Source organism: Cervus elaphus, chromosome 21, assembly GCF_910594005.1.
Source record: "Cervus elaphus chromosome 21, mCerEla1.1, whole genome shotgun sequence".
Taxonomy (NCBI): domain Eukaryota; kingdom Metazoa; phylum Chordata; class Mammalia; order Artiodactyla; family Cervidae; genus Cervus; species Cervus elaphus.
Window position 1 is genome coordinate 25698605 of NC_057835.1, and position 15977 is coordinate 25714581.

General features: G+C 48.4%; 1 protein-coding gene across 7 annotated transcripts in view; it reads left to right on the forward strand.

The window, feature by feature from the left end:
* Positions 1-1348: 1348 nt before the first annotated feature.
* RGS20 (regulator of G protein signaling 20) overlaps positions 1349-15977 on the forward strand; it is a 31459-nt gene continuing 16830 nt past the window's right edge. For 2 of the 7 annotated variants that reach the window (XR_006336431.1, XM_043880330.1), the window contains exon 1: positions 2372-2857. Coding sequence is in view for 4 of the 7 variants with exons in the window: in XM_043880330.1 (XP_043736265.1) it covers positions 2501-2857 (357 nt within the window). In the remaining 3 variants the exon portion in view is untranslated. Of the gene's footprint in view, positions 1534-1638; positions 2012-2277; positions 2337-2371; positions 2858-7871; positions 10626-15977 lie in introns of those variants that run through there. The other 5 variants (XM_043880332.1, XM_043880335.1, XM_043880333.1 and 2 more) reach the window with 5 other exon arrangements.

Consider the following 15977-nt stretch of genomic DNA (forward strand, 5'->3'; position numbering starts at 1 on the left):
TGCCAGCCGCCGGGTTCTCGCCCGGGCACGAGGAGCGGTCGGGTCGCCTCTCGCTCCTGCTCAGGGCAGCTCTAGTACTGCCTGGCCGACGCTCAGGGGGACGCCTGCCCCGGGAAGTGGACGCCAGCGCCGAGCAAAGCTCGCCCATACCCGTGAGTACTGTGGTCTCCTCACAGTCCGCGACCTCACCAGGACGCCAGTATCCCGGGTTCCTCCCTAACTCGGACTGACCCACTCCACGTGGGGCCAGCAAGGGGAGAGCGGGAGGGCAAGCGGGAAGGTCAGACCCGGCGGCGCACGTTCAAGGAAAAGACGCAGGCTGCCCGCCTCAGACCCCTCCCCCCAGGAGACCCTCGAGGCTACTTTTCCCGGACCACTTCCCTCCAGAGTCTAGGGAAGAGGGAGGGGGTCCCCGCCCTCCGCGAGGCGGCTTCTCAAACTCTCCATCTTTACGCGTCGCTCTCCTCCGGCTACTCCAAGCCAACCCGGGGCAAGCTTCCGCCCCCTCCTCGCGCTCCCACTCCCCAGCCCCAGGCTACAGCGGGCTGGGGTGGCCAGGGAGGAAATGACGTGATGTTATTTTAGTGTCAGGTCGGCTTCCAACTTCAGTTTAGCTCTCCGCGCTCGGGCGCACGGCCCCGGCCGTCAGACTGCGTCTCGATCCCGAGGGAGCGCCGGGGTCTTAGGGCCTCCGCACCCACAGAGCCGGGCGGCGGGTTCCCCCCACCCTCCAGGTCTCCTCCTTCCTCGGATTCCAAAAGGAGTTATCTCCCGCTCCTCCCCCCCACCCTCACCCCCGCGCCATCCGGCCAGGTGGGGCCTTCGACTCTCTCGGGCGGGTGGGGAGGGGGTAAGGAACCCCATTTCAGTATCGGGCCGTTGGAGGCTGAGGCTGCAGCCTGAGGGGGTGGAGGGCGAGCTGCGAGAAGCACTCGGGGGAAAGGAGACGGTGGGGACTGCCCTGCCGAGGCGGACAGTCGGCGGCCGGACTCTCCCGGCAGCAGCACCTGGGCGCGCGGCCCACTCCCGCGCGCACACTGGCTCCTCCTTCCCAGCGCTCCATTCACAAGGTCCCACGCTTTTTCTCCGCACGCCGGAGTCCCACTCAGTCCTCGCGAACCCCAGCGTAAGGAATAGCCGAGGGGGTTCTTCGGCGCCCACACTCTCCATACGTCCTAATCAGGGCCTGGAGAAGGGGACCACTGTCCGGGCATGGATGAGGACCTCCAGCTCTCGCCGCAGAGCAGCGCGCCGCCGCAGGAGGGAGGCGAGCCCTGGGATCGCGGAGCCAGGGAGAGGGAGAGAGGGGCGGGGAGAGGCAGAGCCAAGGGAGGGAAAGAGCAGGAGAAGAGGGCGACTGGAAAGGCCGAGAGCCAAAGGCAGAGGAGAGCCAGGGAGGGCGATCGCGGGCTTAACGAGGGCTGCACTTGGAATTATAATAAAAATAAGGCACTCTCGGGACGCATGCGCATAGCGGACGGAGGCGAGCTGGCCTTAGCCACCCCTCCAGCTCGCCCGGTGGACGGAGGAACCGTGAGTACCCGCTAGCTCAGCGGCTCCTTCTCCCTTCCGGACTCGCGCTCAGACCTCGGATCCCGGGGCGGCGGGGGCCGCGTGGGGAACGCACGGGGGGCAGGACCGCGGTGGCGGGAGCAGGCCTGAGTCAGTGCGCAGCGGGTGCCGGGCTTGGACTGTGACCGCGTTTCCAGGGGGCTCCGCCGAGGAGTCCGCAGGATTCGACCCAGGTGGCCGGGCGTCAGTGAGTGGGTGGGCTACTGACACCCCAAGCGGATTTGGGAAACACCGGGCGCCGGAGGCGGGCAGTGAGCCCAGGTGGAGAGGAAGTGGAGACTTCCACTCCCGCGGGCGCCCGCCATGGAGCCGCGGGGGTCTGACTCTGTGTCGGCCCTGAAGCTCTTGAAAACCTACTGGACAGAACTGTCGGCACCCTCTGCCCGCGCCGAGGAGGTGGAGGCGGCGCGGCAGGTGTTTTACTTGCAGGAACCGAGCGGTTAGTCGTCCGCTCTCTCGGGGCTGCGCTCGGAAGTTTGAACGAGTCTGGAGCCCGGGTTACGGAGATCTGACTTGGCCGGGAGCTGGAGTGGACCCCTGGGGCGGCGGCGCGCGGCAGGGAGTGGGCTTTGGGGGGTCGGTGGGCGCCGCGACTCCCCTCCTCGGATTGTGGGGGAGTGGGCAAGGGAGGGGTCGTGGAGGAGGCGGGGCGCAGGCGGGATTGGATTGTGCTCCCGGGGCCCTCCAGCGGTGGGGGCAGCGGGCTGGAAGGAGTGGGCAGCGAGTGTGGGGAAATGGTCTCGGCGCTGCCGGAGCCGACTGCGGTAGGGTCTGGGGACCCGAATGGCTTGCGAGCCCCCGGGACTGGCCAGCGGGCGGGAAAAGCCTGGGCGGCGGGCAGAGGGCGAGGCCGGGATTGCAGCTCTGTCCCCGCGCTCCCCGCGGTTGACCGGCTGCAGGAGAGGGCGCCGAGGCCGAGCTTCAGTCCATGAGGAGGAGGGCGCTCCGGGGGAACTCACCCCGACTTCCCTTCCTCCAGAGAATCCGGCCGAGGCCGAGCGCTCTTTGTCTGCCCCCGCCGAGCCGATTGGCCAGAGGGCGCGGGGAGTCCCGACCGCAGCGGATGCCTGTGGCGCCGGCGGAACGCCCCTCCGCCACCAGCGGGCCGAAGCAGTCATTCACCCGTGGAGCTCGCGCTTTCCCCGGTGGCGGGGGCACCTTCTCGTCACCCTCTGGCGTCAGCTCCCCTCTTCTGGAGCGCAGGGCCCCTGTGTGGCTGGGCTTCAGTTCCCTTCTGGCGGTTCCAGATCGTGGAGCTGACCAAAGGTCCGAGTTGACGAAATGGGTATGACTTTTTCCCCAAGACTTGGCAAAGGAAATTTGTAATGAAACGGATCTGTCTGTAAACTCTTAGCTTTCTTTTCCTTTTGCTCACGACCTGATTTTCTACTGGGCCTCGTCCTGTAAATTTAGTGTCATCTTTTGTATCAGGTATCAGTATTGCGTAGGAGGCACAATATTTCGTAATAGGTAGAAGTCCTGGACTCAAGAACTGTCTAGATTCAGATCTCCCCTTAGCTGTGTGACCTCAGGCAAGTTACTCAACCTCCCTGTGCCATAGTTTTTATCGTCTGTAAAATAGAGATAAGAAGAGTAGGTATGCCATGGGTTGACTGCCAGCATTCAGTAAATTCCCTGGAGAAGCAAACGGCAACCCACTCCAGTATTCTTGCCTGGAAGATGCCATGGACAGAGGAGCCTGGCGGGCTACAGTCCATGGGGTCGCAAAGAGTCCCACACGACTGAAGAGACTTAGCACACATTCAGTAAATTAATGCAGTAGAGCCCTGTTACATACCAACAAAAGCTAGTATTACTCTTGTTGTTATATTGATGCTAAATTGGCCAAGTAGACTTCAAATTATAAAAAGATCAAGAACAAAGTGCACCTCTTATTTGTTAAAAAGAGTATACATAATGAAAGAGAAGATGTCCATCAAAATTAGGAAAATAGAAAATGTTTTCTGTCAGTATCTAAATTTAAAAACAATACATTTCTACATTATATGGACCCTTTTATTTCAAATAATTATTTTGTTTATTTATAAACATCAAATAGCATTTTAAGAATATTATCTCAGGACCTCCCTGGTGTGGTCCAGTGTCTAAGACTCTGTGCTCCCAGTGCAGGGCGTGGAGTTTCAATTCCTAGTCAGGGAACTAGATCCCACATACCACAGCTAAGAGTTCCAACAGCTCAACTAAGACCCGGTGCAGCCAAATAAATAAATAAAATTATTTTTAAAAAGAAGAAAAGATTATCTCTAAACTTCAAAATATTTCACTTCATAAATCAAATATGCATTAAAACTATGTTTTAGGTCATGCTATATTTGGAAAATCCAATGTCTGCATTAAAATACTACACTGAGTCCATTTTACTTAAAAGAATGTGGAAACTTGGGAGCTAGAAATGCTAACTTTCCTAAAATCCAATCAGTCGCTCAGTGTGTCTGACTCTTTTCGACCCTATGAACTATACAGTCTATGGAATTCTCCAGGCCAGAATACTGGAGAGAGTAGCCTTTCCCTTCTCCAGGGGATCTTCTCAACCCAGGGACTGAACCCAGGTCTCTTGCATTGCAGGTGGATTCTTTACCAGCTGAGCTACCAGGGAAGCCCGATATCACAAAGATAGAATGATAAAACTCAGATTACTCACTTACCTCCTTCACTTTACAGATGTGGAAACATTCAGAGAGGTTAAGGGCCCTGTCAGACATCTCCAGCTAAACAGAGGCCAAAATGGGATTGGAATTAGATCTGACTCGATGCCCAGGGCTCTTATACACCAAGCAGATGATTTTCTGTTGACTGCAGATTGATGTATGCGGGTCCTCAGTCCCTCAGTCATGTCCAGCTCTTGCAGACCCCAGGACTGCCAGGCTCCTCTGTTCATGGGATTTCCCCAGGAAAGTACTGGAGTGGGTTGCCATTTCCTTCTCCAAGGGATCTTCCCAACTCTGGGTTCAAATCTGAGTCTCCTGTATTGGCAGGTGGATTCTTTACCACTGAGCCACCTGGGAAACCCTTGCAGATTCATGAACCTCTAACAAATAGGAAACCAGAAGGAAGAAATATACAAGCATGCATTATCTTCAACATAAGAAGGCCCAGGCAGTAATGTTGTTACTATTGTCAGACCCCTTAATCGTGGTCCCTCACCCCAGAAGATATGACCATGTGACTTGCTCGAGGTACGGAAAGGTGTCAGATCAAAGCAGAGACAGCATTAGAATTTCATATCCCACATTTTTTTGAAGCAGTCCGAGCACGGGTTGGAAAAGAATTTCCAGACACAGAGCATTTCAGAAGGGAGAAGTTTATTAAGAACAAAGAGCAGAGATAAAGTGGACACTGTGAGCACAGCGGTCCAACCACCATTAGGGAAAACCAGGGAAAACCGACAGTGTTAGTGGGTTAATAGTAAATTTTTACAGCCTCAGAAAAAATTCCTGCTGGAAGGTTGGCATTAGGTGATTGGTTGGGGTGCTATAGGGTGTTTACTGGAGTGGGCATCTTTGCCTAATTGGGAGTCAGGAAGCTTGTCAGTGATGATCAAGGGGCTTTTGGCAAGGTTACAAAGTGGCTCAGTCAGCTTCAGAGGTGACCTTGATTCTGGGCTTCGCTTCTGTGGCCTTGGTGCGAGGCCTTGCCCCTGTGGCCTTCGGGCCAGGACTCAACATATTTGATTGAATCTTCTGTTAATCCCTTGTAGCAGTTTTACATTCGAAAACATTTTTGACCTTTTCATAGATTTTTAATCTCCTTTCTCCTGGCTTTGAAGGTCTTTAGCCTGTAAGAGAGCTTTTTGGAAAGTCTTCCAAGATTGGGCTGTCCAGGTGGCTCAGTAGTAAAGAACCCACCTGCCAGTGCAGGAGACTCAGGTTCAATCCCTGGATTGGGAAGATCCTCTGGAGAAGGAAGTGGAAACCCACTCTAGTATTCTTGCCTGGGCAATCTCATGGATCCAGAGGAGTTTGGTGGACTACAGTCCATGGGGTTGCAAAAGAGTCATACACAACTTAGATTATATACAAGGAGATTTTATGATTCCAGATTAAGAGTGAGAGAGGTAAAGAAGCTTTCTTATTTCAATGCAGTGGCCCAGGTGGCTGGTTTCATTTCAGACACTTGAACAGTTCCAAAAGTCCTGGTGTTCTGTCAGTTCTGCATGGAGCCGGCTCATGACGTTCACCTTTCACTAACAGATGCAGCTTAAAGGTCCAGACTTCACATAAGTGGTTTAGAAATGACATAACGTGTGTGCATGCTAAGTCACTTCAGTCATGTCTGACTCTTCGTGACCCCTTAAACTGTAGCCTGCCAGGCTCCTCTGTCCATGGGATTCTCCAGGCAAGAATACTAGAGTGGGTTGCTGGGCCCTCCTCCAGGGGATCTTCTCGACCCAGGGATCGAACCCTCATCTCTTAAGTCTACTTGCATTGGCAGGTGGTTTCTTTACCACTAGTGCTACCTGAAAAGCCCCCAGACTTCACATAAGTGGTCTGACGTGGCAGAGCCTTTCAAGTGAGTGGTCTTGCAAAGTTATTCACAGGAATGATGTATCTACCACGGAAAGTACTTCTAGGAACTGCACCTGCATCCTTGAAGAAGGAGACCATGGTTCTGTCCAATTGTGAACTGGATATCTTACCGTCAGTTTTGCATTTCCGTACACTTGTTCATAGATGGAAATCCAGGGCACTAAGGAGTGACTTTCTAGCAGGCTCCAAAGTCAGTTCAGCAGAACTGAGTTTTGAAACCACATGTATCAAGTCAGATCCCCTTATGATTATCATGTGAATCACGGGCCAACTGGGAATACAGCAGATTGGTTTGCTACAGCACCAGGTGACTCACAGGATGAGCTTCTATTCAGATTCGTATAGTGTCAGCAGCAGCTAATAGGGGTCAGAGTCAGAGCCTAGCATTCAGTACATTACACGTGAGTCACTGACTCCCCAGCACTTCTGAGATGGTCCCTGAATGTTGCCTTGAGCAGCCACTTTAAGAGACAGCCCTGCACTGCATGAGTCAGTTCACAGTACGACTGAATGGGCTTCTGCTGCAGCTGTTCACAGTCAAGTCTGATGTGACTGAGTGCTCAAGGTGGTGTTCCGCAATTACGGATTCACAGAACCCAGCTGATTTCCTTCTAGCTGTTTGTGTGGGGAGTTATTTGTGAAAAGTGAGCAATATGCTCTATTACCCGGCAGTGATATTTCACTGGAGTTATTTCAATGATTATTACAGCTGATTGACCTTGCTAGCTTGGGAGTGCTCAATTTCCAGTTATTAATAAACTTTACACTGTAAAATCCTTCTCAAGTACGTATCAGTGTTTGGATTTTAGACAAGGCATCTCATGCAAAGTCACCTTGCAGTTGGACTTCCTAACATCCTGGGTTGACTGTGTGCATCTCAGTCCCACAGTGAAGTGGAGGAAAGCACCTTATTTTCTTGGTTTTCCTGTTTGTGCGCCTGTCGCCTCTGATGCTAACTGGATGCTGTTTGCTCCAGAGCCAGAACACGAGTTTGTGGTACCCATCCATCCTTCTAAGGCAGCAACACATGCAGTGCTCCCAAGCCTTCTGGGGCTGTTTGGCTAGATCCATGCAAGCTTGTATAGCTGTTCCGATGCAAGTTGGTGGAAAGAATTGTTCAACCCACACCCTACCCAACCCTTGTAGATGACTTTCATGTCTGGGGGGAGGAGGTTGATAACGAGATTTAAGGGACCAGTAGGTTTCGTATTTATTTGGCTGTGTTGCGTCTTAGTTGTGGCACATGGAATATTCGTTGCATCATGTGGGAACCTTCCTTCCCACCTACAGATTCTTTAGTTGTGGCACCTAGGCTCAGTAGTTGCAGCCCTTGGGCTTAGTTGCTCTGCGGCATGTGGGGTCTTAGTTCCCTGATCAGGGATCAAACCTATATCCCCTGCATGGCAAGGCAGATTCTTAACCACTGGACCACTAGGGAAGTCCCAAAATACAAATAATTTTTACATTAAGTTTCCTGTTTGGGCTTCCCAGGTGACTCAGTGATAAAGAATCTGCTTGCTGATGCATGAGACACAGGAGATATGGGTTCAATCCCTGGGTCAGAAAGATCCCCTAGAGAAGGAAATGGCAACCCACTCCAGGATTCTATCCTGAGAATCCCATGGACAGAGGAGCCTGGTGGGCTACAGTTCATGGGGTCGCAAAAAGTCAGGCATGGCTGAGTGACTGAGCTTAAGATGGAAATAGTAGTCCTGGGGGGTGGTTGGGCAGTTCCGGAGTTGCCGGCCTCTTAAGCCGCTGGCCAGGGGGATAGCGCTGTGGGCCTGCATTCCTGGGGACAAAGACCCTGCTCAGAGTTTGGTTGTTCAGCGTGATAGGGGCCACTGGAGCTGGCTTTGCTGGTCTAGCCTCCAGACTCCGAGATGTCTGCCCTCCTTACAGCAGTGAAGGCACAAGAGCTGGGGGGGTCTCAGGACTTCCCTGGTGGTCCAGGGTTAAGACTTTGCCTTCCACTGCAGAGGGCACAGTTCTGATCGCTGGTCAGAAAACCAAGATCCACATGCTGTGCAGTGCAGCCAAAAAAAAAAAAAAAAGAATTATGGGATCTAGTTTTACAACAACCTAGAATTTATCAAATTCTCATTTGAGCTAAGTCTCTGCTACAGCAAATAAGGCATTTCTAGACCTTTAAATGACCTGGAAGTTCTGTACTGTACTTGTGGCAAAATGAAGTACTTGCTTATGAACAAAAATATCTGAACAGCATACCAGACCAGGTGGAATAAATGTGGGTTAAGTAAGGGTGAAGAAAATGGTACAAGAGTTATGAAAAACATTCACAAAATCTAATAACATGAACAGCTTGCATCGTTAACTAACCTCCAAAAGATATCTCTTCGTTATCTTCTAGTGAGGTATTCAAAATCCTGAGGGCATTAAGCTCTAAGTTCTAATTGTGATAGAGCACTTATTTGTTAAAATATATCAAATGTAGCCTGAGAATGAGGCAACTGCATAGAGATTATCTTTTAATGGAAATTGTTTCTTTATGAGCCTTTTATGCATCCTTTAGGATGGGGTTTTATTCCTAGTTCCCTATATCTGACTGCTTTATGTGGTCACACAAAAAATAGATGAATGGCTATGGTTCCCTACAAAAAGTCTAAAATGCATAAGCATTAAACATTCCAATTCACTGAGAATTTTTTCAATTTTGGATCTGCTTGTTCAGCATATCTAGCCATCTAATACTTCATGCTGGCAGGGTGTGGGGTGATGGGGAACCTAAAATTCAGGAGATATTTTGGTGCAAATTGTAGAAAACCAAAACAGAGATTCTGTCACACACGTCCTAGGAACAGCAGACAAAAAAATCCCAACACCTCAGCCCCTGGAGAACTGTCTTGGGAACAGGAAGGCAGTGTGGAACCGAGGTGAAGGTGTGCTGGTATGTCTGTTAGCCCGACCTGCAGCCGACCTGCTGGAAAAGGACTCCGGAGGCATCCACTGATGGGCATCAAAAAGCAATCCCAGTCTGTCTAAAGGTGGCCTGCATATAGCTGTGGGGTGAAGAGCGAGACTGTGGGTGGATGGTGTTGATCTGAGTCAGTGTGGAGACTGCCCCATGGGGCAAACAGAAGTAAGGTGTGCTTACTACTCCATCTGCTCGTTCAGACCAAGGGAAACCTGCACATAGGTTGGAAATTATTGAGAGAAAGCAGGCCCTGATTTAGAGTTAAGATTTGATTCTGGTGTCAAGGATTAACATTAATGGCCACAGGAGGGGGACTAACAAAGACTGGATTCTAGATAAAAAGAGTAAATATTTTGGGCTTTGAGGGCCACGTGGTCTCCATTGCAACTACTGAACTCTGTCACTGTCCCTAAAAATCTGTGGGGGAGAGAACTGGAGATGGACTGCTCACCGGCCACCGTACTTACTCTCTAGTCCTTTTCAGACAAAGGGTTACTTCTGATCCATAATCTAAATGTCAGTGTGGAGTACCACTACCAGGTTCTTGTAGGAAACGGCCTCTCAAAAAGTAAGTTCAACCAATAACAGTGACATTTCTTAGAGTGATAAGGCACTCTCAAGAAAAAAAAAAAAATTCAGAAGGACACACCACGAATCCAGTGAAAGACAATCTCCTCTAGGAGATAAAATCAAAGGCTCTAATTTAAGTTTCCTTTTGGTATCCACCATTTCAACATTCAGCATTTTCATATGAATGGGAAAACTTAATGACTGTTAGCAAGTCCCAAAAGTACTAACACAGTGACCTAAATGGGAAGGAAATCCAAAAGGAGTGTGGATGTATGAACACACATGGCGGAGTCACTTTGTTATACAGCAAAACTGACACCACATTGTAAACTATATGCCCTAAATCAATAAATAATTTTTAAAATTGATGCATAAAAAAATGACACTGGAGGCAGGAAATAATTAAGTACAAATATTTTATTAAATTTGGTATAAAATATTTTTTAAAAGTCATAATGAAGAAAGGAGAGAGAAATGATCCACACAAAGATTTTGTGGATGGGTGCTCAGACTGTGAAGGCTCTTAGGGATTCAAGTTACAGCCTAAAAGCTTTAGCTGAATATTTCATATCATTTATAATAGGATTATCATCACAGGTGAAAATTCTAACTGATGATGTGCAAGAGGCCAAGTCTGACTAGCCAACCCTACCATCCAGTCACAGATCGTGGAGAATTTCCTATGGCAACAAGTAGAATTTGTGGGGGGGTGGGGGGAAGAGAAAATTTGCCCAGACAGACCTGAAAGTAGAAAAGCCTGCTTTCCTGACTTACGAACACACCTTTTTGTAACTTTTTATTATCCTTGGTCTGCATGTACATTTCATAACCCATATGCTGAAACTGGTGGAAAAGAAGTTCTTCAACCTGCAAGTATTCCTCCAAGCCTGTTGTGTATGAGGTTTGCGCTCAGTAAACACAGAATGGGTCAGGAGAGCCCGCAGACTGGACCAGACTCCAAGACTGCAGGGAGCTTCGGGAGGACCCTCTGGGTTTCCCTGGTAATCACCATTTGTCTGTTTTTACAGATTGAACTTTTTTTAGATTCCACATGTAAGCAATACAATCTAGTACTTGTCTTTCTGTCTGTCTTACCTCACTTAACACCATGTTCTCAAGGTCCATCCATGTTTTTCCCAAATGGGAGAATATCTTCCTTTCTTGTGGCTGAATAATATTCTGTCCTGTGTATATAGCACCTCTTTATAATTCACTCATCCTTAACGGGCACTTGGGTTGTTTCAACATCTTGGCTACTGTGAATAATGCTGCAGTAAACATGGGTGCAGATAAGATATCCAAATCTTGTCTTCATGTCCTCTGGGTATCTACCGGAGTCGAATCGTTGGATCATCTGGGAGTTCTATTTTTAGTTTTTTGAGGAACTTACATATCGTTCTCCATAGTGGCCACACCATTTACAGTCCCACTAACGATGTGTAAAGTTTCCTTTTTCACCACCTCGGCAATGTCTGTTGTCTCTTGTCTTCTTGATGAAACTGGTTTCTCTCTCAATGCTCTTCTGCTTTCATCAGTATTTCAGGCACTTTCATAGAAGTATGGACTTGTAAAGGCTTTAAATTCACATGGAATTTCTATTCACATTCTCAGGGTTTCATTGAAGCACATGTAATCCATGATACCCTCCAGGCTCTAGTTTTATTTAGATTTTAAAGCCAGAGGTAGAGATGAAATATGTATGAGACTAAACAGAATCAGGACTTAGGAGGCATTCATTGCATTTACCCATTGTCTTCCCTATTAAGTAAAATCTGAAGTGTAATTAGTTACATTCTGTGCATTTCTGTTTCTCAGGGTGCACTTTGGGAACCCACTTCTTCCCTGTTGATTGTAGGAAAGGCTATAAATATCGAAATTCTCTGGGCCAAAGAGCACTCAAGTGCTTTTAACTGGGAAAGAGCTTGCATTCCTGACCTTGGTGCTAACCTGTGTGGATAAAGGAGAGCACAGGGATGCTATGTCACCGACCCAGCATGCCCATCTGGACTCCCCACTGTAACATGACATGCAGGGAAAGGATTTCCATGGCACTTCCCCCCAAATACACACTTAAAGATTTGTGATAAATACCATGGTTCTGGACTGTGATGTAGCATTTACCTCCGGAGCCAGGCTCTGGTCCCCAGAGGGACCAGGCCCCAGTGCCGTGGGATGCTACATTTCTGTCTCCCCAGCATCACCTTCGTTCTTGGCATCACCACTACCCTCCACCGCAGCAGCATAGCACGGGCACTAGTCCCCACCATCTTCTGTCTCCCTTCATCCCTGGATATTTTTCTTTGCTTTTCTGATGTGTCTCAACTTTCAGTCATGGGATGGCTTTATCATTTCCAACCAAATGAACACTGTCCAGTTAGTTATCGTTGTCGTTGTTCAGTCACTAAGTTGTGTCTGACTATTTGCGACCCCATGGACTGTAGCCCTCCAGGCTCCTCTGTCCATGGCATTTTCCAGGCAAGAATACTGGAGTGGGTAGCCACTTCTTCCTCCAGGGGATCTTCCCAGACTAGGGATTGAACCCACATCTCCTGCACTGGCAGGTAGATTCTTTACCACTGAGCCACCAGGGAAGCCCAGGTAGTTACTATACCTGAGTCAAGAGAACTTGATGAAACAGGAAGCAGGGATGACAGCCACCAGAAGCACAGTGCAGGCAAGTGGCTTATGTCAGATGACACCCATTAGACACGTGCAGTTTAAGGACTGTTAGTAGATTCAGAGTGGGTAACTATCGCTGTTATCCACTTGAGAACATTTTCACATTTGCATCATTCCAAGAAGAAAGCCACCTCTGTCAGCTGTCACCCACCAAGTCCCTTTCTTTTGCAACCCCCTTTGATTTTAGACATTCATTTGTGTTGAAAATATTTCCTCCTGTTTTTTTCTGTAATTTGCAATGATTGCTCAGATATTCTTAGAGAGCCAGGTGGCTCAGTGGTAAAGAATCCACCTGCCAATGCAGGAGATGCATGAGATTTGGGTTTGATCCTTGGGTCAGGAAGATCCCCTGGAGGAGGAACTGGGAACCCACTCCAGTATTCTTGCCTGGGAAATCCCATGGACAGAGGAGTCTGGCGGGTTACAGTCCACAGGATCGCAAAGAGTTGGATGCAACCAAACACATGTTCCTTGCTTTGAAAGAAAGCAGTAAAAGTTGGCAGAAATTCTTACCCAAACCTGGCACGTTCTTTACCAGTTTGAAGATTGCCTGAAACAGCCATAGAGACAAAGATTTAGTAAATGCTGAATACTTTCAGAGGTGCCCTGGGCTAAGCAGTCATCTACAGTCTCCTTGAGAAAGTCCCATGGCCTCATGGGGTAAGGAATGCCCACAGTCAACATTTCAATCAGTACTTGCAAAATACACTGTAACTGTTGATTGATATTAAGAAAGAACAAGTAAAAACATGTATAATTCGTTTATTTTCTTCTGATAATACTTTAATTTCCCAAAGGCAGTTGCAAAAGTTGAGTTATACAATATGTTCATTTAATGACAGAAGAAAAGCACATCACTATCATGGTCTTAAAAACCTTCAGTGTGGTTCAAGTTACAAACTTGGTGACAACCAGTTAAACAAGAGAGTAAAGATTTCCATTCAAAGTTACTGAAAAACAGATGGTCACTTAAGTAGTTCTTTTAGAAGGTAAGGACAGATGTAATCATCCATCTGGAAGTAATTATAATTCTAAAAAGTCTATTCTTATTAAACTCTCAGTTGATTTCCCCTAGTAAAATAATGAACCAACTTTTCCTTACAGTAGACCCGAAATTATTTAGGCAATAAAACCAAAAGGCAGAAAAATTTGAAAACTAGAGGACACATTAAGATCTCTTGCTAAAACTGGTAGGTTACTAAACATTGATAGCTTTCTGTGTCCTCTGAAGTGGAAGACACAGATTTGATTTGACTTTTGGTCTATTAACTGTGCTGAAGTCAATGCAAGTAACTCTAACTCTTCATTAATATTTCATGAGCCAGAGTGAGTCGGACTTTTTTCTGGTGATGACTAGACCACAGGCTTCTCACACTTAAAATCAGCTGACTTCAAGATCCCACGAAACAGTAGAAACATCATTGTTGTCAGGATTCTTCTTATTTCTCAGCTGCTAATAATAACAGGTGGGAGCCCTGGGCAGGCAGAGCGCCTGTTTGTGACTTAATTGGCACCAGGTGATTGGTGTTTATGCCTGGAGTATGTGATTTAGAGAAAGCCACGATCACCTGTTGCTATTTTCAGAGTAGGTAGCTAACTCCAAGGAGAGTTGTGCACTGTGATCCACCCTCTAATATCAGTTGGTCTGTTTTTCAAACCCCCCTGTGTAAATTCTCTTTTTCAGTTGATTTACTATATTGTGTTAATTCGAACTGTACAGCATAGTGAATCTTTTGCATATTCTTTTCCATTATGGTTTATCCCAGGATATTGAAGATAGTTCCTTGTGCTCCACAGTAGGACCTTGTTGGTTATCCATTGTGTATATTCTTTCTTCCTCCTTCCTTCCTTCCCTGGGTCTTCATTGCTACGCGAGGGTTTTCTCTAGTTACAGTGAACAGGGGCTACTCTCTGCTTGTGGGGCACAGACTTCTCTTTTCAGGGGCTTCTCTTGTGGAGCTCTAGCAGGTACAGGCTCAGCAGTTGGGGCACACTGGGCTTCGTTACTCCAGGGCATGTGGAATCTTCCTGCACCAGGGATCAAACCCGGGTGGTAGTCGGATTCTTAACCACCGAGCTACGAGGGAAGTCCCATTGTGTAGATTCTTCAATGAAAGACAAGACGAAGCCAAAAAAGACTTCTTGCCAGATTCATCAGCCTCAGAGCCACTCATCCTTAGAAACAGCTCCTCTGGGTTGGCTTACCAGACTGCTCTCTCCTCCCTCAAGAGTAAGGAGGTCTAACAGTTCCTTTTCCCAGCCTGTGCCTTAGATTTCTTCCAGTTCTGCCAGGAGTGAGGGGCTTGGGCTAAGAGGGTCCTGGATCACAGCTTCCTCCACCCCACCCTGGGGTGAGTGCCAGACCCCAAGGAGAACCTGTAGGAGCCCTACCCTGCCCTCCACCAGGTACCACCACTGAGCATTCCCTGGATGCACTCGCCCTGCAGGCGGGGCCGGAGCAGAACCTAGAACTGACACACATCTGCGAAAAATCATCCTGCATCTGGGGGAAGGATGTTATTAATAGAAAGAGCTTTCCCAGGCTGGGAAGACTTAGAAGGCAGAAAGACCGAAAGGAGGCTAAAATTAGGAGCAAATGGGGCTAAGTCTTCAGAAATGTTACTGCAGAGAACAAGGGAAAGCGTGTCTCAGGAGGATGCAGAGAATGTTCCTGGAAGACTGTTCTCTTGATGATGTTACCCCTCGAGGGGAGCTCAGGAAACAGCCAAAGGGAAATGAGCAGGTGTGGCCATGGAGGCGAGGAGCTGTTCTGAATTCAGAGAAGCGACAAAAACCTGGTCCTTTGAACAGGCTCCAAGAAATATTGGGGGAGACTTAAGACTTCCTCTTGCAGTGCAGGGGGTGTGGTCGGGGAGCTAAGATCTCACACCCTACCTCCGGGCCAAAAAACCCCAAACATAAAACAGAAGCAGTGCTGTAACAAATTCAATGAAGACTTTCAAAAATGATCCACTTAAAAAAATCTTTAAAAAATTATTTGTTGTTAAGTAGCTCAGTCTTGTCTGACTCTTTGAGATCCCATGGATTCCAGCATGCCAGGCTTCCCTGTCCTTCACAATCTCCCAGAGTTTGGTCAAACTCATGTCCATTGACTCGGTGATGCCATCCAACCATCTCATCCTCTGTCACCCCCTTCTCCCTTCATTCTTCCCTAGCATCACGTAAAATACTAGGAGAGCTCTTTGAGGGCGAGATAGAGGAAATCAAGCCAAGTTAATGCCCTAGCATAATGTGTGTGCTGCTGCTGCTCACTGTTGTGTCTGACTCTTTTGCAACCCCATGGACTGTAGCCCATCAGGCTCCTCTGTCCTTGGGATTTCCCAGCCAAGAATATTGGAGTGGGTTGCCGTGACCTCCTCAAAGAGATCTTCCCTACCCAGGGATCAAACCCATGTCTCTTATGTCTCCTGCGTTGGGAGGCAGGTTCTTTACCACGTAGCTACCAGGGAAGCCCCATAATGTGTGTGAGAGGTGGTCAGATATTATGGCCTAGGCGGGAGCATCTCCATTTATTAGCTAGTAAACTTTTGTAAGGGACTTCCTTAGTGCTTCAGTGGTAAAGACTCAGCCTGCTAATTCAGGAGACTCAGGTTCTATCCCTAGGTCGGGAAGATCCTGGAGAAGGAAATGGCAGCTCACTCCAGTATTCTTGC